Consider the following 23,020-nt stretch of genomic DNA (forward strand, 5'->3'; position numbering starts at 1 on the left):
AACTAAATGACTTCTCTAAAGGTTATTGGTGCGATACTCACATCTATAGGTCTCCCCCCTGAAGAACCCGCAGGGCGCTGCCCTGAAGATTCCACCTGCTAATACACCTTCCGAGAACTTCTGCCTCAGTCAACTAACCCATAAATCCGCATCGTCATCAGAAATTTGACTGTGCTACTCATCTGACACACTTTATTTTTTTTTATCTTCCCTCTCTGCCTTCTCTGCACACCTCTGTCCCTTCCTTGTTCTCGTGCGCCTCTCTTTACACACGTATCCTGTCTCTCTCTCCCTTGCTGTCTCTCTCGCTGTCTCTTCTCCTCTCTTCTCCCCTTGTTCTTGTTCCTGTTCTTTTGTTTTTCTTTCTGCCCTTCCTCTTTGCACCAAGCTGGACAGAGGCCGGTGGAAGAATTTGAGCTGTGCCTTCCCGACGGGGATGTATCTATTCATGGTGCCGTTGGTGCTTCCGAACTCGCAAATACAGCCAAAGCAGGTGAGGAGGAGCCGGAGGAGCCCCGCCCTGGAGGTGGGCCGGGCTTGGCCAATCAGCAGGGACAGAAGGGGTGGTACAGGGAAGATTGGCTCTGCAAAGGAGGCCCATCTTCCTCCGCTCCCCGCCTTGGTGGTAACTGGGATTTGCATGGTTTGGTGGGAGCTTTGATCTCTCAGAGCCGTCCCTCCCAGTGGGAACGGGGGGAAATCCACACCCAATCCTGTGCTCTCTGTGAAATCTCCTAGATGTCCCATACATACTGAAGATGGAATCTCACCCGCACACCACCTGCTGGCCCGGGAGAACCCTCTACTTGCTAGCTCCCAGCTTCCCTGACAAACAGCGCTGGGTCACCGCCTTAGAATCAGTTGTCGCAGGTGGGAGAGTTTCTAGGGAAAAAGCAGAAGCTGATGCTGTGAGTATGAAAACGGGCCCTGGAGGTTGTCTTTGTAAAGGGTGCTGACTTGGTAACTGGTGTTAACGACGAGGATCCCATTGGCCATCTTGATTCCCCTCGGGCTCCCTCTCTGAGGGCTGATGGCTTTAGACTGTGTCATGGCCAGGAGTATGGTGGTGATGAAGGCACAAGTGCCAAGGTAGCTTGTGTGGCATCATGAGCCATTTAGAATGTGGGAATCAGGGATGCGGTGGCTCATGCCTGTGGTCCCAGTGACCCAGGAGGCCAAGGCGGGAGGATCACCTGAGTCCAGGAGTTTAAAACCAGACTGGGCAAGATAGCAAGATCCCATCTCTTATAAAAAGAAAGCAAGCAAGCCAGGTGTGGTGACATGCACCTGTAGTTCCAGCTAGTAGGGAGACTGAGGCTGGAGGATCGCCCAGGAGTTTGAGGCTGCAGTGAGCTATGATTGTGCCACTGTACTCCAGCCTGGACAACAGAGTGAGACATGGACTGTGAAAACAAAACAAAGGAAAAAGAATGGGGGAATTGGCATTGGTAGCCTGCTCTGGTGGCATTGTAGACCTTGGTTGTGGCGATGCAACAGCAAATGTACTTATAAGGAAATCCTCTCTCCTGTTTACTCAAATGAGTTTGTCTGGTTTGAAGACTTGAGTTAGAAACACTTTGGCCACGAAGCAGCACAATAGGCTGCTGGCAGCTGTGTCCCCTCCAGGAAGGCTTTTCATAAGCATCTCAGTTGTTTTTGCAGTATTTGCTCTTCCGTAGGCAGGTTTGGAGTCCTACTTATCCTTAAGCTGTTAGAAACGTAGGTGTGCTGTGATTGGCATCACCCCACCTAGAATGTTCCAGGATACAAACAGTGCTCATTGCTCATGGGCGTTTGCTCCAGCGAAGACCAAACAGCTCTTTTCAGACTCTTCACTCCTAATAAACACTTTATGTGTTAGCAGTTGGAGGATTCTTAACCACGAGCCTCCTGAAAAGAACTTTACTCAGTGGTTAGACCTGTTTGGATGACTTGTTTGTCGTTACACACGTGAGCCTTTTACTGAAATCCTTGTTAATATGTGTACAATAGGCCCGAGTCTGTGTTTCTTATGAGCTTCTGCCTGCCTGGGTTCAGGTAAAGAGATGCAGAGGCGTGCTGGCTCGCTGCTAACACTGCGCCTTTGCACTTCTGCTGCAGCCTTATGGGGGAGGGAGTCTTTCATGTGTCTTATTAACCCTGCGCAGGTGAAATCTCCTTAGCTTCAGCTTATTTCTTATCACAGAATAGCTTTCCATGTCTACTATACTCCCTTATTTCTGCATCCCAGCCAAGTTATAACTCAGATGCTAATTAACAACTGCCCCAGAGATAACAATAGCACTCACATTTTGCATTTGGAGCTCAGATCAAAATATGGGGTGAGCTAAGAGCATATGTGTGTTTCTGAGCATTTCCAGGAATGACTTGGCCTTAACCTTCTCTTGATCTCTCTGGATGGCTTGGTCATAAACAGATCAGCCTCACGACGTCTTCTTTTTTTCTTTTCTTTCACCTATGAAAAGAAATTGCTTGGAAACTCCCTGCTGAAACTGGAAGGTGATGACCGTCTAGACATGAACTGCACACTGCCCTTCAGTGACCAGGTAATGCTTGTGTGGGCATGGCCAGCTGGTGTCTGGTTACAGTCACACCCCATCAAGAAAGAAAAGGCTGTGGAGGCCTTGTTGCTCTTAGTAGAGATTGTTCTGGTGACGTGACCATGCTTATGTTCTGCCTTCGGACTTCTGCCCTTGCAGGTGGTGTTGGTGGGCACCGAGGAAGGGCTCTACGCCCTGAATGTCTTGAAAAACTCCCTAACGCACGTCCCAGGAATTGGAGCAGTCTTCCAAATTTATATTATCAAGGACCTGGAGAAGCTACTCATGATAGCAGGTGTGAGACCAAGGACATGGTGCTTTTTCTTTACTTTCAAGGAAGCCAATATGTTGAAGCCAAGTTTCATGCTTGTAAAACATGAAATAGTAGACGGGAGCCATCGTAGCTCTTATCTCTGTGTCCCCATAGATGCCCAAGCTTCAGTTAATGGACCCCCTCTGTCCAGATTTAATTCCCTTCTAGTATCCAGTTTAGCACAGTCTGACATTCCCAAAGAACATCCCACTGTTAGGCCAAGTGAAGAGTGCTAAGCCTCAAAGACTCACTAAAGCCAAACCCATTGTCCCGATTGCAAGAAAACCACCGTGGGTCATGACCTTCTGAGAGTTTGCTTGCTCTGTTACTCTGTGATCTCTTTCGAGTCATCGTTTGCTAATATTTTGTCATAATTTTTTTCCTCTCTTCTTAACACACACACACACACACACACACACACACACTTTCCTGAACCATTTGAGAGTTAGTTGCAGGTATGACACCAAGTTCTTCAGTATATCAACCTAATGATTGAAGGCATTCTGTCACATAACCAGGGCACAATTTATTTCTCTCTGTGTTGCTGACATTATTTTTAAAGGGGGAAAACAATAATATATCGATTCAGTGTTTAAAACATCAACAGTTAGGTCTTGTTTCAGGCATGGCTGGATCCAGGGACTGACATACTGTGGTCAAGAACTGGCCTTTCTTCATCTCAGCTCTTTTTCCTCCCTCTCTTCCTTATTTTATTCTTTAGAGAAGTTTTAGATTCACAGCAAAATTGAAAGGTACAGAGAGTTCCCATATACCCCCGTTCTCATACATGCATAGCCTCCTCCACTACCAACATCCCCCACCAGAGTGACACGTTTGTTACAGTCAGTGAACCTACATTGACACATTGACACTGACACATCGTTGTCACCCCAAGCCTATGGTTTACATTAGAGTTCTCTCTTGGTGGTATACATTCTGTTGGTTTTGAAAAATGTATAATGACATGTATCCACATGTAGAGTATCATATAGAATAGTTTCACATACTATAATTTTTGCATTTAGGAAATTTACCCTTACTATAATACACGTATCCACTATGCTGCCCATAGTTGGATTTTACTCATGGCTCCTATAATGTCCCAGAATTTGTATTGCATTTAATCATGCCTCTCTAGTCTCCTTTAATCTAGAACAGTTCCTCAGCCTTTTGTCTCTCCTGACATCCACATATTTGGATAGTCTAAGCCTGTTTTTTCATAGAATGCCCCCTCATTCCTCCCTCACACATTCTTTCTTTACTTTGCTGGGGAGCATGTTTGAAAGTACAGTTCACATTCTCCAATTTTATGTCTGCAGAATTCCACCCTCCTCAGAATCTTTACTAAAAGGCCAAATGTTTTTGTCTTAGATTTAAATCATGGACCTGGGCCAGGCACGGTGGCTCATGCCTGTAATCCCAGGACTTTGGGAGGCTGAGGCAGGTGGATCACAAGGTCAGGAGTTTGAGACCAGCCTGACCAACGTGGTGAAACCCCGTCTCTACTAAAAATACAAAAAAAAAAATTAGCCAGGTGTGGTGGCACACGCCTGTAATCCTAGCTACTCAGGAGGCTGAGGCAGGAGAATCGCTTGAACCCGGGAGGCACAGGTTGTAGTGAGCTGAGATCGCACCATTACACTCCAGCCTGGGCAACAGAGCAAGACTCCGTCTCAAAAATAAAAATAAATAAATAAATAAATCATGGACCTAAAATATGTTTATAGGGATTTGTGGAAAACTCAGATCATCTGTATGGCCTCTTGTGACTATTACTTGTGCCTAGAACTAGAACCACTATCCCATATCTTTACTTAACAGCTTCACGCTGACGAGAGGTTGTTCCTTTTCCCGTTCAGGAGAAGAGCGGGCACTGTGTCTTGTGGACGTGAAGAAAGTGAAGCAGTCCCTGGCGCAGTCCCACCTGCCCGCCCAGCCCGACATCTCACCCAACATTTTTGAAGCTGTCAAGGGCTGCCACTTGTTTGGGGCTGGCAAGGTAAGCTCCCCTCAGAGTCTCAGCTGGAGGAATGTTCTGGAAATTGGCACTACCTCTCTTCCCACAGAGCTCATTGATTTGACCTGCAAGATAGTGTCAACTTAACAAACAGAGGGGCTCTCTAAAAGAAAAGAGATTGATTTGGGAACAGGGCTTTGCAATGGGAATACACGTGCCATTGTAGGGAGATAAAGGAAGACAGAGGTTTGTAAGTGAGGATTCCATAATCTTTTTGAAATAATTATCCTTGGCTTCAAAGATTAATAACAAGACTGATGCTTGTCTGAGGTTGGACAGGTAGTCACTAGACAGATGTCCTTGCAGAAGTATTTTTTGTGTAAGATTGCAGTGACCTGGCGGGGCGCAGTGGCTCATGCTTGTAATCCTAGCACTTTGGGAGGCTAAGGTGGGCAGATCACTTGAGGTCAGGAGTTCAAGACCATCCTGGCCAACATGGTGAAACCCACTGTCTACTAAAAATACAAAAATTAGCCGGGCATGGTGGCACGTGCCTGTAATCCCAGCTACTCGGGAGGCTAAGGGAGGAGAATGGCTTGAACCCAGGAGGTGGAGGTTGCAGTGAGCCGAGAGCGCACAACTGCACTCCAGCCTGGCGGCAGAGGAAAAAAAAAAAAAAAGATTGCAATGGCCTTTGTGGTTTTTGTCGAGTCTCTTTTTTTATCAGGTATACAAGTGTGAGAACCCTCTCTTCATGGCCTCCTTCTGCTCTAATGTCAGGATTTTCTTAACATTGGTGACTCCATTTTGATTTTGACAATGTTCACAATTGTACATCCTCAAACTAGGTCAAATTTCTTTTGCCTTCTTTAGGCACGTGAAATAATTTGTGTAGCCATGAAATTTGTACAAGTTTTGAATCTAAAATGAATGAGAGCAAAATGGGAATAAAATTAACAAAACTAGAAGGATGATCCATAATTTAAAAATAAGTGTGTGTGCATGTGCGTGTGTGTGTCTGCTGTGTCTGTGAGTGAGAGAGAGAGATGAACCTTAAAAAAAACTAACATGGATCTCCATGTCTGAACTCAATGAAAGTATGTTTCATTGCTAGAAATTTAAAAATTCAAAATTTATGACATTTACATAACAATCGGTTCATGAGAACTCAAGTTAATTCATTTGTAGCTTCTGGCATATTGAAAAGTGGCACATAAAATACCTTTGTTTGCTTCTTTAATCAAAAAGTCAAAAAATAACAGATGCTGGTGAGGTTGTGGAGAAAAAGGAACACTTATACACTGTTGGTGGGAGTGTAAATTAGTTCAACCACTGTGGAAGACAGTGTGGTGATTCCTCAAAAACCTAAAAACAGAAATACCTTTCAACCCATCAATCCCATCACTGGGTATATACCCAAAGGAATATAAATCATTCTGTTATAAAGTCACATGCATGCGTATGTTGATTGCAGCCCACTCATAATAGCAAAGACAGGGAATCAACCTAAATGCCCATCAGTGATAGACTGGATAAAGAAAACGTGGCACATATATACCATGGAATACTATGCAGCCATAAAAAAGAATGAGATCATGTCCTTTGCAGGAACATGGATGGAGCTGTAGGCCATTATCCTTAGCAAACTAACACAGGAACAGAAGATCAAATACCGCATGTTTTCACTTATAAGTGGGAGATGAATGATGAGAACACACGGACATATAGAAGGTCACAATACATACTGGGGCCCCTCAGAGGGTGGAGGGTGGGAGGAGGGAGGGGATTGGGAAAAATAGCTAATGGATACTAGGCTTAATACGTGGGTGATGAAATAACCTTTACAACAAACCCCCATACCATGAGTTTATTGATACAACAAACCTACACATGTGCACCTGAACTAAGTAGAAAATAATAAAAAAGAGTATTTGCGGTACATGTATAACTTTAATGAAGTCTGAATCAGGTGTTTATAGACCCCCTGAGGCTACTGGCATTCTGCTGTTGAAAACCATTGCGTTTTGCCCCTCAGAAGACAGCACACTGCACATTTGTTCATTCAGTTGCTGGATCAACTTTTTTTTTTTTTTTTTTTTTTGACACAGAGTCTTGCTCTGTTACCCAGGCTGGAGCACAGTGGTGCGATCTCAGCTCACTGTAGCCTCCACCTCCTGGCTTTAAGCGATTCTCCCCCCTCAGCCTCCCAAGTAACTGGGACTACAGGTGCGCACCATCATGGCAGGCCAATTTTTGTATTTTTAGTAGAGATGGGGGTTCACCATGTTGGCCAGGCTAGTCTTGAACTGCTGGCCTCAAGTGATCCACCCGCCGCAGTCTCCCAAAGTGTTGGGATTACAGGCATGAGCCACTGCACCTGGCCAAAAATTTGTTGTTTTTTTTTTTTTTTTTTTTTTGAGACAGTCTCACTCTGTCGCCCAGGCTGGAGTGCAGCGGTATGATCTTGGCTCACTGCAACCTCTGCCTCCCGGGTTCAAGTGATTCTCCTGCCTCAGCCTCCCGAGTAACTGGGATTACAGGCGTGCGCCACCATGCCCAGCTAATAAAAATTTGTTTTTTAAATTAGAAATTATTTTCATTCTAATATCTGAACTGTTCAAAAAATGTATGGAACATATATGTAAACTATAAAGCCTAATAATGTCATAAGCATCCACACACTCACTACCCAGTCTAAGAAATAGAACATTACTAACAAGTTCCCTTTTCCTGTGTATTCCTCCCTTATCCCGGCCCATCTTCATTCACCCACTGTACCAGCTGCTGACTTTCATGCCAGGACTGATTTGAGCAGTCAGCCTCATTTGGTGAATGATAAACTTCTGGTTGTAGCAGGAGAAGTAAAAGGGTTTCAGCTGTTCTAGAAAAAGAGCGTTTTGATGTAGAACTCTGAACATGTATGAGTTCTTAGCTAAGAACTTTTCCCTTTGGTTTGAAATTTTATCTAAATTTGGGCGGGGTGTGGTGGCTCACACTTGTAATCCCAGCACTTTGGGAGGCTGAGGCAGGTGGATCATTTGAGACCAGGAGTTCGAGACCAGCCTGGCCAACATGGCGAAACCCCATTTTTGTACTAAAAATACAAAAATCAGCCAGGCACGGTGGTGCGCGCCTGTAGTCGCAGCTACTTGGCAGGCTGAGGTGGCAGAATCGCTTGAAGCCGGGAGATAGAGGCTGCAGTGAGCTGAGATCACACCACTTCACTCCAGCCTGGGCGACAGAGTGAGACTCCGTCTCAAAAAAAAGAAATTTTCTCTAAATTCGTTTAGCACCTCTCCCCTCTCTCATTCTGTCTCCTCCCCATCCCCACAAGGTAAGTTTGTCAAAAGATTCTGTCTCCAGCAGAAGGCACATGAGTGGGAAAGGTATGTGGTGTCAGGTGCTTCCCTGAGGCCTTTTCTGGATCCCAGGTAAAAGCCTTGGTTCTCGACCAGGGGTAATTCTGCCTTACCAGGGGACATTTGGTAATGGCTCGAGATTTTTTTGATTGTCACAGATAGAAGTGCTGCGGGCATCTAGTGGGTCAAGGCCAGGGATACTGCTCATATCCTGCAGTGTGCAGGACAGCCCTCCCCCCACCACACAGAATGATCTGGTATGAATCGTCAATAGCACCGAGCTTGAGAGCTTTTCCTAGTTTTGCCCCACAGCTGGTATCACACTGGTGACAGTCTTTTTCTTTTCTTGGTTGCTTTTCAGATTGAGAACGGGCTCTGCATCTGTGCAGCCATGCCCAGCAAAGTCGTGATTCTCCGCTACAACGAAAACCTCAGCAAATACTGCATTCGGAAAGTAAGTCCTGGGCCTTGCCTTGGTTGAACGTGGGAAAGCCAGTCCTGCTCTCTCAGCGAGCCAGTGTGGAAAGTGCACTGTCTTGGGACACAGCCTGTACCGGGTTCTTTCCACCCTGCAGGCCTTCAGCCTGGGGTGACCTCTGTCATGAGCGAGATCCTTCCTTTGTGGAGGATCCTCCAGGGCCACTGGTAGCTGCGATTTCCCTCCTCGCTTTTCTCCTTCCATTTGCGAACTGCCTCCCCATTGAGCCTGGTGAATTCAGCCTTTTGTTAGAACAGAAAGTTGACTGGTAGGAAAAAACAGTGGGGGGGAAAAGGGGGCACTTTCCAAGACGCTAGCAGTCCCAGGTAGCACTTTTCAGAATCTTTCTCAAATTCTAGAAGTTTCTATTAATATAACCTTCTGGACTAACCAGTGCTAGCACTATTTTGGTATATAATTAGCTGCTTCTCCTCAGAGCAGAGTGAGTTGTGATGATGACTGCAGTGTGGACGAGATGTGTGTTAGATCCTTAAATCTGCCTGGCTTCTGGAGAATGCTGTCTGATGTCCCTACCTAGGAGTGTCCCACTCCTTCTAAGCCTGATATATTTCTGGTGCTTTCATGATTAGTTTCAAAAATAAAATGAGGCTGGGCACGGTGGCTCACATCTATAATCCCAGCACTTTGGGAGGCCAAAGAGGGCAGATCGCTTGAGGTTGGGAGTTTGAGACCTGCCTGGCTAACATGGTGAAACTCTATCTCTACTCAAAATACAAAAATTAGCTGGGCATGGTGGCGGATGCTTGTTATCCCAGCTACTTGGGAGGCAGAGGCAGGAGAATTGCATGAACCTGGGAGGCGAAAGTTGCGGTGAACCAAGATTGTGCCATTGCACTCCAGCCTGGGCAACAGAGCAAGACTCCATCTCAAAAACAAACAAAAAAAAATTGAAATGGAGGGTGAATAATGTATACGGGTCATTACCTGTTAGAGAAACTGTTCCATTCTGGGCAGGGTGGTGTTAGTTTAGTCTGTGTGTTCATTGAGTGCCCACCCTGTCAGGGACTGAACGGGCTGTTTTACAAGCACCTTTCCCCACAGTTCTGAAAAGCAGGGACAGTTATTCCCAATTTTCAGGTAAGACAACTGAAGCTGGCAGAAGATCCTCAGTTACAAAGTTGAGACCAAAACTGACGTTTGATTTTGTTTTTCTACCATTTCACTATATCATGCTTCCTCAAAGTTTTCCCATACTTAGTAGGTGACCAAGAAATATTCAGTGATGATGATAATGCTCACTAAATTCTCAGAAATCATTGCTTCTTTATGATTCCCAGCCACACATTTTGAATAGGTGTGTCTGGTTTTTTGATGACATTAGGATTGGCCTAAAAACAACTAAAAATAATCAGGAAGCAGATAATTAAGATGACAATAATGATGATCATGATGATGACTGCATAGGTAATATAGGTTCGAATTAGAAACTTTAGAAGCTAGCAAAAAGAAGGAAACCCAAACCATTGCTGTTGACCACCACTGTTAATAGTTGGTGTATTTTTCCTGTCTTTTTTTTCCTTCTGATAAGAATGTTGTATTGTTCAAGTTCTGTCTCTTCATTGGAATGCTGTTTCTTTCTTTTCTTTTTTTTTTGAGACGAGGTTTTGCTCTTGTCACCCAGGCTGTAGTGCAATGGCACGATCTCAGCCCACTGCATCCTCTGCCTCCCGGGTTTGAGTGATTCTCCTGCCTCAGGCAGCCTTCTGAGTAGCTGGGATCACAGGCGTGCACCACCACACCTGGCTAATTTTTTGTATTTTTAGTAGAGACAGAGTTTCACCATGTTGGCCACACTGGTCTCGAACTCCTGACCTCAGGTGATCCACCCACCTCAGCCTCCCAAAGTGCTGGGATTACAGGTGTGAGCCACTGTGCCCAGCCTGGAATGGTGTTTCTGACCCTGCCTTTTTCTGGCTGCAGTTTGACCTTATTTTCTTGGTTTTGGGTTGCGTGGAACAATAGGAAGAGATAACAAATGGATCACTGTTCATCCTGAGAGGCATGAAAGGTGAATGGGGCGTGTGCAGTGGCTCACGCTTGTAATTCTAATGCTTTGGGAGGCTGAGGTGGGAGGATTGCTTGAGCCCAGGAGTTTGAGGCTGCAGTGAGCTATGATCGCCACTGCACTCTAACCTAGGCGACAGAGCGAGACCTTGTCTCCAAAAAAAAAAAAAAGATGAATGGCTTTCTATGACAACATGAACAAGCTTGGTGACAATGTTCTCCAGGGCTTGGCTAGATGCTGTAGGCAGAAGCAGAATAGCTGTGGACCTTGGCTGCCCTGTGTTACCTCTCACATCCTTCTCTTCTACTCTCATGTCTCAGGAGATAGAGACCTCAGAGCCTTGCAGCTGTATCCACTTCACCAATTACAGTATCCTCATTGGAACCAATAAATTCTACGAAATCGACATGAAGCAGTACACGCTGGAGGGTAGGGACCGCCTTCTCTTTCCCACCCACCCATGGCTCAGGCCGCACTGAGACTCAGAACTCATTCCTGAAGCCCGCTTCTCGCCTGCCTTTACAGAATTCCTGGATAAGAATGACCATTCCTTGGCACCTGCTGTGTTTGCCGCCTCTTCCAACAGCTTCCCTGTCTCGATCGTGCAGGTGAACAGTGCAGGGCAGCGAGAGGAGTACTTGCTGTGTTTCCACGGTGAGTCGTGGCTGCGCCCGCTGCCCTTTTGGGTCCTCATGGACACTAGGGACCCATGAGGGGTTGGAGGAGGGTATGCGGAGTTCTGGGGCAGGATAGGTTTGACTGGGGGTACAGAGACTGTCTTTCCAGAACCACCAGGTCCCCTTGGGGAGTCTCCTCTCCACCACTAGATACTAGCGTGGTCAAACTCTATCACATTCTCTCTAAAGAGCAGGCAGTTTTTTTCCTCGTCCATCCCTTGCTCTTTCTTTCTCTCCCTCCTTTCTCTTCCTCTGTCCTCATTTCATACCCCCTCCCCTCCCCTTCCTTCCCATCCTTCCATTTGTCTTTTTCTTTGTTTACTTCTTTCTTTTCTTTCTTTCTTGGGTCCTCTCCTCCTCCCTCTCCCCCTCTCTTCCCCTCCCCCTCCCCCTCCCCTTCTTTCCTGAGTCTTTCCGTCTTTCCCTGTCTGTCCTTCCTCCTGATCGCTTCATTCCCCTCTCTCTCTGTGTCTTTCTCTTCCCTCTCCTCCTCTTATTCCTTTCCTTCTTTTCACTTGAGTTCTCTTTCTTTAATAAAATTTAATAAATTAAAATAAATTAATTTTTAAAAGTCCCTCATTTTTAATAAAGCTGAGAGCTGGCTCAGCAGAGGGCCCCCGGTTTTCACAGTCAGTCTATCTGGTCAGGGGTCCCTGGGCTCTGCTTCTTGTTCTTCCATCACCATGTGTGTCACTGATGCCCCTGCCCTTGGCTGTGCTAATGCCGGCATGCTCTTGACACCTTGCAGAGTTTGGAGTGTTCGTGGATTCTTACGGAAGACGTAGCCGCACAGACGACCTCAAGTGGAGTCGCTTACCTTTGGCCTTTGGTACGTGAGGTTCAGTGTGGGGGCTTCTCTTTTGCCAGCAGCTGGTGTCCTGGAAAAGAATTGCAGCCGGGCGTGGTGGCTCACGCCTGTAATCCCAACACTTTGGGAGGCTGAGGTGGGTGGATCATGAGGTCAGGAGTTTGAGACCAGCCTGACCAACATGGTGAAACCCCATTTCTACTAAAAATACAAAAATTAGCCGGGCGTGGTGGCGTGTGCCTGTAGTCCCAGCTACTCAGGAAGCTGAGGCAGAAGAATTGCTTGAACCTAGGAGTTGGAGGTTGCAATGAGCCGAGATTGTGCCACTGCACTCCAGCCTGGGTGACAGAGTGAGACTCTGTCTCAAAAAACCAAAAAAAAAAAAAAAAAAAAAACCACAATTGCACGTGGAAATTTTTTTTTTTTTGGTCTAAGCACTGTGCGTGTGAATTCCATTAGATACCAAGCACAATGTGTAACAGTCATCCAGAGAACTGTTCATGGAAAGATTCTGAGGCTTGATGAAGAGCTGCCTACGCCAGATTCACCAGCCCACAGTCCCAGCCCTGGGAAATATTTGCTAGGCTCTCATGATAGAAAGGAGCCCAATTCCCTGTGGATTTATTTCAGTCATTTCCAAAGGCTGCAGAGTGTCCCATGGCATAGCTGAACACCTGTTTACTTAACCAGTTCTAATTAGGCAAAGCAGTAAGGCCATGCCTGTTTTGTTTGTAAGTGTAGACAACACTGATGAACATCCTTGTACTACTCTTTTTTGCACTTGTCAGATAGCACCCCCTGATTATAAGCTCCTAAAAGTGGAACTGGTGGATCAAAGACTAAACACACACATACATACAAATATGTACATATGTATCTGTGTGAATGTTCTGAAATGCTGTCGTGACCCAAATACCCTTCGAGGCTATTTTGTTTCTCTATTGCTGCATATTAAGCCATCTGAAAGCGTAGTGACTTCAAACAACAGCTTATCATCGGCCCTGACTCCGCGGTTTGACTGGACAGTTCTGCTTCATGTGGTATCAGCAGGGCCACTGGGACAACTAGGAAGCCCAAGACAGGCTCGCAAACATGGCCCACAATGAGTGCTGGCCATAATGTGGGTGCTCAGCTGTGGCTGGTGGCTGGCGGCCTTGTTGCTTTCCATGCTGGCTTCTTCCAAGAATACAGAAGCAGAAGCTGGCAAGCCTGCTCACTTCCACCACACTCTACTGGTTAGAGCAGACTGCAGAGTCAGCCCAGATTCCAGGCCAGGGAACTGCACCAGGGCATGCATACCAGAACCCGTGATTTAAAAAGTCTAATACCAAGTTTTGTCATAAGGAATAATAGTGCTTTTTCCCTTTAAGGCAGAAGACATTTCCAGTCCTGTCTGCTGTAGTTGCAGTGACACTGTCATACAGAGATAGAGTATTAAGAAGACCAGCAATGTCTAAATATCTGTGAACCCAGTCTTTTTTTTTTTTTTTTTGAGTCGGATTTTCGTTCTTGTTGCCCAGGCTAGAGTGCAATGGCGCAATCTCAGCTCACTGCAACCTCCGCCTCCCGGGTTCAAGCGATTCTCCTGCCTCAGCCTCCCAAGTAGCTGGGATTACAGGCACCTGCCACAACACCTGGCTAATTTTTTGTATTTTTAGTAGAGACAGGGTTTCACCATGTTGACCAGGCTGGTCTCGAACTCCTGATCTCAGGTGATCCACCTGCCTTGGCCTCCCAAAGTGCTGGGATTACAGGCATGAGCCACTGCGCTCAGCCCGAACCCAGTCTTTTTTAAAATCAAATTCTTTGATGTTTACAATCAGTTTTAAAAGGTACAATGAAAAGTCTCACCCAGTGTGTCCATCTCCCAAATTCTCCATCCCTGTTCCTTCAAAGAAAAAAAAGCTCATATGAGTTTCTTGTCCTGCCAGTACTTTATGCAAATACTAGCACATAAAATATATATATTCTTTTTCCACCTTTTAAAAAATCAGTAAGGTAGCATACTTCCCACATGATTCTGAACCTTGCTTTTTGCACTGAGCAGTGTACCTTGGGCATTCTTTCATATCTGTACGAAGACAGCCTTTTCATGCATGTTTACAGCTGTGCAGAATTCCATAGATGTATTATAATTTTTTTTTTTTGAGACGGAGTCTCCCTCTGTTGCCCAGGCCGGAGTGCAGTGGTGCCATCTGAGCTCACTGCCACCTCTGCCTCTTGGGTTCAAGTGATTCTCGTGCCTCAGCCTCCTGAGTAGCTGGGATTACAGGCATACACCACCATGCCTGGCTAATTTTTGTGTTTTTAATAGAGATAGGGTTTCACCATGTTGGCCAGGCTGGTCTCGAACTCCTGACTTCAGGTGATCCACCCGCCTTGGACTCCCAAAGTGTTGGGATTACAGGCGTGAGCCACCACGCCCGGCCAGATGTATTATAATTTATTTAGCCAATCCTTACACTGTACACTTGAGTTGTTTTACATCTTCTGCTGTAACAAACCACATGGCAGTGAATATCCTCGAACATGCATGACTATTCTGGCACATAGATAGGTATTTGTGGGGTGAATTGCTTTACACAGGATTGCTGGGTCAAAGAATGCATTGCAGCCAGATTTTGATTTTCCCTCTTTTCACCATTCTTTGGCCCACACTGTGCCTGCATGGTGATCACACAGCCTACAGAGAACCCTATCTGTTTGTGACCCACTTCAACTCACTCGAAGTAATTGAGATCCAGGCACGCTCCTCGGCAGGGTAAGCATTATCCTACCATGCTTGGAAAACCTCAGCTGTTGGGGTAGGTGTTGGGGCTGGCTGCATGTTCCTGCCTAACCTGCCTAGCAATAGAGGTAGCCTGCAATGAAGGTAACTGGAACTCTGGGACTCTGCAGGACCCCTGCCCGAGCGTACCTGGACATCCCGAACCCACGCTACCTGGGCCCTGCCATTTCCTCGGGAGCGATTTACTTGGCATCCTCATACCAGGATAAATTAAGGGTCATTTGCTGCAAGGGAAACCTCGTGAAGGAGTCTGGCACTGAACACCACCGGGGCCCGTCCACCTCCCGCAGGTAACCAGCTTCTCCTCTTCCTCAGTACTGGGGGCAACGTGCTTTTCTGCAAGGCAGAAGGAAATGATACTAAACCAGTAGAATGTTTCCCAATCTTCACTGTGTCCATAAGCTCAAACCACTCATTTCTTTGCAATCTGCAGCACTGAAATGACACAGACCTTTATGAACATCAGGAGAATTCGAAAATACCACCTTGTAAAAGTCAGAGGGGAGAGGTCTGATCTGTCTCTCACGGGTATTTTCATTGGATTGGTGAAAAATGCAGCACAAATTAGGAATTTATTGCTTTAGCAGGTATTTTGTGGTGCTAGTTGGGCTTGTGGGGGAGGGAGAATGGTGAATAAAACAGACACAGCCCCTCCGTGATGGCACTCACAGCTCAGTGGGAGAGATGCTGGCAATCATAGATTAGGGCATGGAAGGATGAGGCTCTGGTGGGGTGATTTAAAGCCTGGACGTGGAGGTGAGGGAGGATTTCCCATCAGATATGAGGTGGGGGCAGGGGGACCAGTGACGGATGCTCAGGCAGGAGGGAAGGCAAGCCATGCCTGGAGGTCCAGAGGTGTGAGGTCGTGAGAGCAGGTCAGGGACTCCGGCCAGCCTGGTGCCTTCCCTGGAATGCGAGACCTCCTGGACAGGACTGGACTCAAACAGCCATTGATAAAGAAGCAGTTAAATAAATTAAAGTACAGCCCTGGGAAGGAATGTTGTGCAGGCATCTGGGGAAAAATGAATGAAGAACTCACACTGACATGGAGCAATCGCCAGGACACATCAAGATACAGGAGAGTATACAGAATATGCTGCCACTTGTATTAAAAAGGAGGGGAGGTGGTGCAGTGACTCACGCCTGTAATCCCAGCACTTTGGGAGGCCAGGGCGGGCAGATCACTTGATCCCAGGAGTTCAAGACCAGCCTGGGCAACGTGGTAAAACCCCATCTCTACTAAAAATACAAAAATTAGCCAGGTATGGTGTGTGCTTGTAATCCCAGCTACTCTGGAGGCTGAGGTGGCGGGGATTGCTTGAGCCCGGGAGGCGAAGGTTAAAGTGAGCCGAGATCACGCCACTGTACTCCAGCCTGGGCAGAGTGAGACCCTATCTCAAAACCAAAAAAGGAGGGAAAAGGCACTTCCAGAATGCCAGAGTAAGGACCTCTGACAATGTGTTTCTCCATAAAAGCAACGGGACCACTGGCAGTTATAAAAATCAACTTTTCAGAGCTCTGGAAATTAATCCTTTGAGCGGCCACTCTCAGGCAGGGTCAAACCAAAAGAGTCAGGAGCACATGATTATTTGACACCTTTGCTTTTCCTGCAAGTTCCTGAGATCAAAACCACACTGAACAAGCATGTTGCAGAAAAGGCCTTTTCTTAAAAGGCATTCTTTTTCAATTTTATTTTTTAAATTTTACTTATTTTTGAATTGATAATCTAATCACAGGGCACAGAATTCAAAGGATAAAAAAGGTATACAGTACAGAGCCTCTCTTCTGGATCTCTCTTGCCTCCTAACTCTCCTCACCCCCTCTCTCCAGGTCCCCAACTGGGAAGGAACCAATTTTGTGAAGTTTTTGTGTTTCCATTTAGGAATCCTTTATGCTGATACAGCCAGCCCTCTCTGTCTATAGGTTATGCCTCTGTAGATTCAACACACCATGGATTGAAAATTTTTGAAAAAATAATTTTGTTTGTACTGCACATGTTCAGGCTTTTACAAATTGTCATTATTCCCTAAACAATACAGTATAACAGCTATTTACAGAGCATTTACATTGTATTAGGTGTTATAAGGAATCTAGAGATGATTTAAAGTGTACAACAGGATGTGTGTAGGTTATATGCAAATACACCCCCCCCTACTTTTTTTTTGGGACAGGGTCTCTGTCGTCTAGGCTGGAATGCAGTGGTACGATCACAGCTCACTGTAGCCTCGACCTCCCTGGGCTCAGATGATCCTCCTACCTCAGCCTGCTGAGTAGCTGGGATTACAGGCATGCACCACCACACTCGGCTAATTTTTGTATTTTTTTGTAGAGATGGGGTTTTACCATGTTGCCCAGGCTGGTCTCAAACTCCTAGGCTCAAGTGATCTGCCACCTGGGCCTCCCAAAGTGCTAGGTTTGTAGGCCTGAAGCACTGCGTCTGGCCCTACACCATTGAATATAAGAGATGTGAGCATCCACAGATTTTGGTATCCACAGGAAGTCCTGGAACCAGTCCCCCAGGCCACCAAGGGATGGCTGTGCAACCAAATGTACAGAGTCAGATCCACTGCTCTGATAATGGGCCTTTTCCAGGGAGCGTAGCTAGGCAGGTCAGATAGCGACAGGTTTCTGGTGATGGGGCTTTTTGGGGAGCTTCAGTCCTGATCTGCTCCCTCCAGTGGCTACTAGACTGCTGGTTTTCACAGCTACTGTGGTTCTAAGGACATGGTTTCAACTCTTCCACAGATCTGGGGAGAGGGGAGTGGGTATAGGGCAAGTTGAAATGTCACAAAACATTCGGTTCTTGCTGAGATTCCTTTTTCTTGCATAAATACTCTTTGAATTGTTGCAGGCCTTTTTTGCAACATGCTTGTTCAGCATGGTTTTGATCCCAGGAACTTGCTGGAAAAGCAGAGGTGCCAAATACCTATGTGCTCCTGACTCTTTTGGTTTGACCCTGCCTCGAGAGTGGCCTCTTAAAGGGCTAGGGTTAATTTCCAGAGCTCTGAAAAGTTGATTTTGACAATTGCCAGTGATCTTGTTGCTTTTATGGAGAAGCAGGTTGTCAGAGGTCCTTACTCTGGCATTCTGGAAGTGCCCTTCCCCTCCTTGTGTTTTTTTTTTGTTACAGTCTCACTCTGTGCCCAGGCTGGAGTACAGTGGCGTGATCTCGGCTCACTGCAACCTCCGCCTCCTGGGCTCAAGAGAGCCCCTGACTTCAGCCTCCTGCCGAGTAGCTGGGACTACAGGCGCCCGCCACACCTGGCTAATTTTTGTATTTTTTGTAGAGACAAGGTTTTACCACGTTGCCCAGGCTGGTCTTGAACTCCTGGGCTCGAGCACTTTGCCCGCCCTGGCCTCCCAAAGTGCTGGGATTACAGGCGTGAGCCACTGCACGCGACCACCCCTCCTTTTTAACACAAGTGGCAGCATATTCTGCATACTCTCCTGTACCTTGATGTGTCTTGGTAATTGCTCCATATCAGTGTGAGAGGTAGTTCTTCATTCATTTCTCCCCAGATGCCTGCACAACCTTCCTTATCAGAGCTGTACCTTAATTCGTTTAACTGCTTCTTCATCAATGGCTGTTTGTCTCCAGTCTGTTGCTGCAATAAATGACTTTCTCCTTACGCCATTTTACATGCTGTAGGATAAATTCCAAGAGAAGGAATGAATGGGTGATGGCTGAGGTGCATTTGTAAATCTGATGGACAGTGTGGAGTTTTCTGCCCTGAAGGCTTCTCCCATTTACAGTCCCACCAACTGCATGTGGAAGTGGGGCTGGCCTCGTCTTGACACAGTGCTGGGAGCTAGATCCAGCTCGAGGTGTAGGAAGTTTGAAACCTTGGCCTGCAAAGAAGGTCTGAGATTATTTAACCCAGGGAATAAATGGCCTAAGATAATCTTCTGGACTGATTTACCAGCCCTGTGTGTCTACCTTATAAATAGTTATGTGGACCCCATACCATATGCCTGACATAATGTCTATGGCTGGGGATACAGAGATGTAGAAAGCATTGTTCTTATATTCCAGGGGCCCATAATTTGGTGGAAGAACCACAACTAATATTACAAAATACCAAGATCTTAGGCAAGACTGTCCTAATGAATGGTCTCTCTTTTGTTGATGTATAGGAGCTAATTAATCTGAAATGTTTAGTTAGTGTGGTTTTAACCTGAGGAACTTGCTGAAAAACCAGAAGTGCCAATAATTAAATGCTCCTAACTCTTGGTTTGGCCCTGCTTCAAGAGTGACTGCTTAGTGTGCCACAGTCCTCCCCTGAAAATGTCTAGATCTTCTTTTTTTTTTTTTTTTTTTTTTTTTTTTTTTTGAGACGGAGTCTCACGCTGTTGCCCAGGCTGGAGTGCAGTGGCGCGATCTCGGCTCACTGCAAGCTCCGCCTCCTGGGTTCACGCCATTCTCCTGCCTCAGCCTCCTGAGTAGCTAGGACTACAGGCACCCGCCACCGCGCCCGGCTAATTTTTTGTATTTTTAGTAGAGACGGGGTTTCACTGTGGTCTCGATCTCCTGACCTTGTGATCCGCCCGCCTCGACCTCCCAAAGTGCTAGATCTTCTTTAAGTAGTTCCCAAGTCATGCCAGAAACACATTGAAATATTGTAATTAGATTTTTTTCCTCTGTTGCCTCACTAGATAGGTACCCAGGCACCTTGCTTTTGAGACTATATAGTCTCTCAAAGGAATTGCTTACTATGTGATCAAAACAGTTCCAGTTCCTGTGAATGAGGGGCAGAAAAGTGTTTGCTTTCCTGTGTTACGTCTGGAAAATCAGTAGTTGGTTATCTCTTGGCTTATAGAACGATCTTTTGGTCGCTGACTTCTTTGGGCAGTTGAAGGTTGGCTTTCTGGGTCTGATTCACTGCAGGCTTCGTTGCCCTGGTCTGTTTAGCAGAGCAGGAAACGTAACTCCTTGCCAAAAAGACCATAAAATTGATGTGGTAGATTATGGGTCATTAATGGATAAGGAGATGGAAGACTGCCCACTTGGCTTGAAATGATGGGTGTGTTCCTCCCTCCCGTTAATCTCAGCTGACGTCCTGAATGGCCTTCCCTTGAGCAATCCTTCTTCCCCTGGGCAGTGAGCACCCTCTCATTTGTTTTATGATGGTTCCCTGTGGACACATCTTATCATTTCTTTTCCATTACAAGTAGGCTTAATGTAGTTCTCCTACTCGGAATTTATTTTTTTATTTGTCTTCCAGATTTCAAAGCCATATGGCTAGAGATGAATATAAACCTTGATTTCAAGATGTTGAAATCTGCATTATCTTAAATCTTACTGCTGCACAGACAGGGGTTCTGGTCTTCTGAGCATTTGCTGTCTGAATCTCCAAACATTATAGTCACATGAGAAAGCAAGAGCATGGCATGAAACTATTCACTATGAACTGAGCCCTTATGAAATTATCTCTGCACACCAACCTCTCTGTTAAACTGTAGAGGAGGAACTGGCAAACTTTTTCTGCACAGGTCTAGATGGTAAATATTTTCGGCTTTGTGAGCCATATGGTCTCTGTCTCAGCTGCTCAGCCCTGTTGTGGTCATGCGGAAGCAGCTGTAAGACAATGCATAACCAGATGGGCATGGCTTCATTCCAATAAAACTTTATTTATAAAAACAAGCATCTTCCGGATTTGGCCCTCAAGCCTGTTCTAAAGTCTCTCCTTCCACAGTAAATGCTGTCTTTGCTGTCGCTTCTCAATTATGGACGTTGACAGAGGAGGTTCTGATATAGTTAGACCAGTAATTGAAGAAAGAAATGAACAAGTTGATAAAATGATAGCCTCTTCCAATGAGAAGGATTTAAATATCAAGGACTAAGATAGTCCTTTGGGAAAACCAATGATGCTCTACACTTCTCTTTTTCTAATTTTTAGTTTTAGTTTTTTAGAAGTGGGGTCTTGCCATATTGCCTGGGCTGGTCTCGAACTCCTGGGCTCAAGTGATTTTCCTTCCTTAGCCTTCCTAATAGCTAGGACTACAGGCATGCATCACTGTGCCCAGCTTTTTCGAATATTTTCGAAGAGCCTTCTTTAGGATCTTACTGCAAAAGTCCAACGTGTCCAACGTTGATGTCAGAGCATGTTAGCAACAATTTTGTTGAGAGAATTAGCACAAAACAAATCATTCTGTGATTCATACTGGATTCATTTTTGGAATCAGCTGCATTGTAATCTAAATACTAAAAAATATCTAGCATAAAATAAGTTTATATTCCAAGATAAAGCCTTAATCAAACAAAATATGTTTTCAAGTAATATTCACTATAATTTTTTTCCCCCATTTTAAGTAGGGCCTTTTCCAAGCATGAATTATGCTGAGATAACAGGGACTCTAGTACTTTTTGAGCTGATCGAGGGTGGGAAAGAATTGACTCAGAAGGCTACATTTCAGTTCTCTCTGTGTTTCTGGGTCTTACTACATCTTCAGAGAGGGAGTTTGGGCCCCGGGTCTGCTGAAATCTTCATTTGAAATATCCAGGCCAGGAATGGGTGGAGGGTTGGGTTGGGTGGTACAAAAAGGCCCCAGTGTTTTCAACTGTTTGGTTACTAATTATCAACCTTTGAGGCCTGGGATATTTTCTGAGCCTGCTCTACTGTTTTTGTCTGCCCTGCTTAGTTTCCTGACTCTATCAGGCCTGATCCCTACACCTCTCGGTCATCTTATTGCCATGACTGAGAACCACCAACCTTCTGAGCATCTGCATTCGCATCAGGTGTCAGAGAGACTCTTGGAAAGCCACCTGGGGCGAGAGGTGACCAAACACCAGACCCAGGAGTGGGACAGACATGGCAGTTAACAGTGATGAGTACAGGGTTTCCCCAAACTGCTCCCTTGTACTGAGGGCCTTTGTGGGCCCCTGACTTCTGGGTCTTAGCAGGCTGACCTCCTAGATGAAGACTTCCTTGTGTGCCTTCTAGGCTCTGGGAAATACTAGGTCAGTAGGATATAGTATGGGGCTTATGACATCAAACTGGTCTTTTTTTTTGTTTTTGAGATGGAGTCTCGCTTTGTCACCCAGGCTGGAATGCAGTGGCTCGATCTTGACTCACTGCAACCTCCACCTCCTGGGTTCAAGTAATTCTCCTGCCTCAGCCTCCTGAGTAGCTGGGACTACAGGCGCATGTCACCACGCCTGGCTAATTTTTGTATTTTAAGTAGAGATGGGGTTTCACCATGTTGGCCAGGCTGGTCTCGAACTCCTGACCTCGTGATCCACCTGCCTCGGCCTCCCAAAGTGCTGGGATTACAGGTGTGTGCCACTGCGCCCGACCTATCCAACTGGTCTTTATTGGAATCCCAGCTTTACCACTCATTAGCTCAGGTGAGTCACCTAACTCCTGTCTGTCCCCATTTTCTTGCTTGTACAGTGAGGGTCATGCTTGTTCCTAGCTCAAGAGCTGCTGTGATGGTTTAATGAGATGATGAGAGATGGCAGGTGAAGAGCTTAGCACAGGCCTGGCGCACAGTATGTGTTCAGTAAATGAAAGCCTGCACTGAGGAAGGTGGGTTGTCTTTTGTTGCCATCTTTGCTGTCTTCCCTGTCTTTGCTGCCAAAAATCAAACGCAGGCAAAGTCCAAAGAACTCCAGGTCTAATCTGTTGATAATCAGTGGTGAGGCCGGGTCAAGCCGGGGGTTCTGCAGGGAAGAAGGAAAATGCCCCTCTGGGATTGTGGCCTCGCAGCTCCCTACGTTCCTCTTTTGTCGCCAGCAGCCCCAACAAGCGAGGACCGCCCACGTACAACGAGCACATCACCAAGCGCGTGGCCTCCAGCCCGGCGCCGCCCGAAGGCCCCAGCCACCCCCGAGAGCCAAGCACACCCCACCGCTACCGCGAGGGGCGGACCGAGCTGCGCAGGGACAAGTCTCCTGGCCGCCCCCTGGAGCGGGAGAAGTCCCCGGGCCGGATGCTCAGCACACGGAGAGAGCGGTCCCCTGGGAGGCTGTTTGAAGACAGCAGCAGGGGCCGGCTGCCTGCGGGAGCCGTGAGGACCCCGCTGTCCCAGGTGAACAAGGTGAGGCAACGTCCCGAGGCCTGTGTGTCTGTTGCGG

General features: G+C 46.4%; 1 protein-coding gene across 9 annotated transcripts in view; it reads left to right on the top strand.

Moving 5' to 3' along the window:
• Positions 1-23,020, top strand: part of LOC105494878 (citron rho-interacting serine/threonine kinase) — a 195,409-nt gene that overhangs the window by 170,117 nt on the left and 2,272 nt on the right. For 3 of the 9 annotated variants that reach the window (XM_011763857.2, XM_011763808.2, XM_011763825.2), the window contains 13 exons: positions 389-493; positions 739-908; positions 1,993-2,037; positions 2,466-2,546; positions 2,700-2,835; positions 4,713-4,852; positions 8,531-8,623; positions 10,994-11,102; positions 11,199-11,327; positions 12,099-12,179; positions 14,841-14,919; positions 15,057-15,236; positions 22,680-22,983. In XM_011763857.2, the coding sequence (XP_011762159.2) occupies positions 389-493; positions 739-908; positions 1,993-2,037; positions 2,466-2,546; positions 2,700-2,835; positions 4,713-4,852; positions 8,531-8,623; positions 10,994-11,102; positions 11,199-11,327; positions 12,099-12,179; positions 14,841-14,919; positions 15,057-15,236; positions 22,680-22,983 (1,652 nt within the window). Of the gene's footprint in view, positions 1-388; positions 494-738; positions 909-1,992; positions 2,038-2,465; positions 2,547-2,699; positions 2,836-4,712; positions 4,853-8,530; positions 8,624-10,993; positions 11,103-11,198; positions 11,328-12,098; positions 12,180-14,840; positions 14,920-15,056; positions 15,237-20,168; positions 22,651-22,679; positions 22,984-23,020 lie in introns of those variants that run through there. The other 6 variants (XM_011763835.2, XM_011763847.2, XM_011763864.2 and 3 more) reach the window with 4 other exon arrangements.

This window comes from Macaca nemestrina, chromosome 10 (assembly GCF_043159975.1).
Source record: "Macaca nemestrina isolate mMacNem1 chromosome 10, mMacNem.hap1, whole genome shotgun sequence".
NCBI classification, from domain to species: domain Eukaryota; kingdom Metazoa; phylum Chordata; class Mammalia; order Primates; family Cercopithecidae; genus Macaca; species Macaca nemestrina.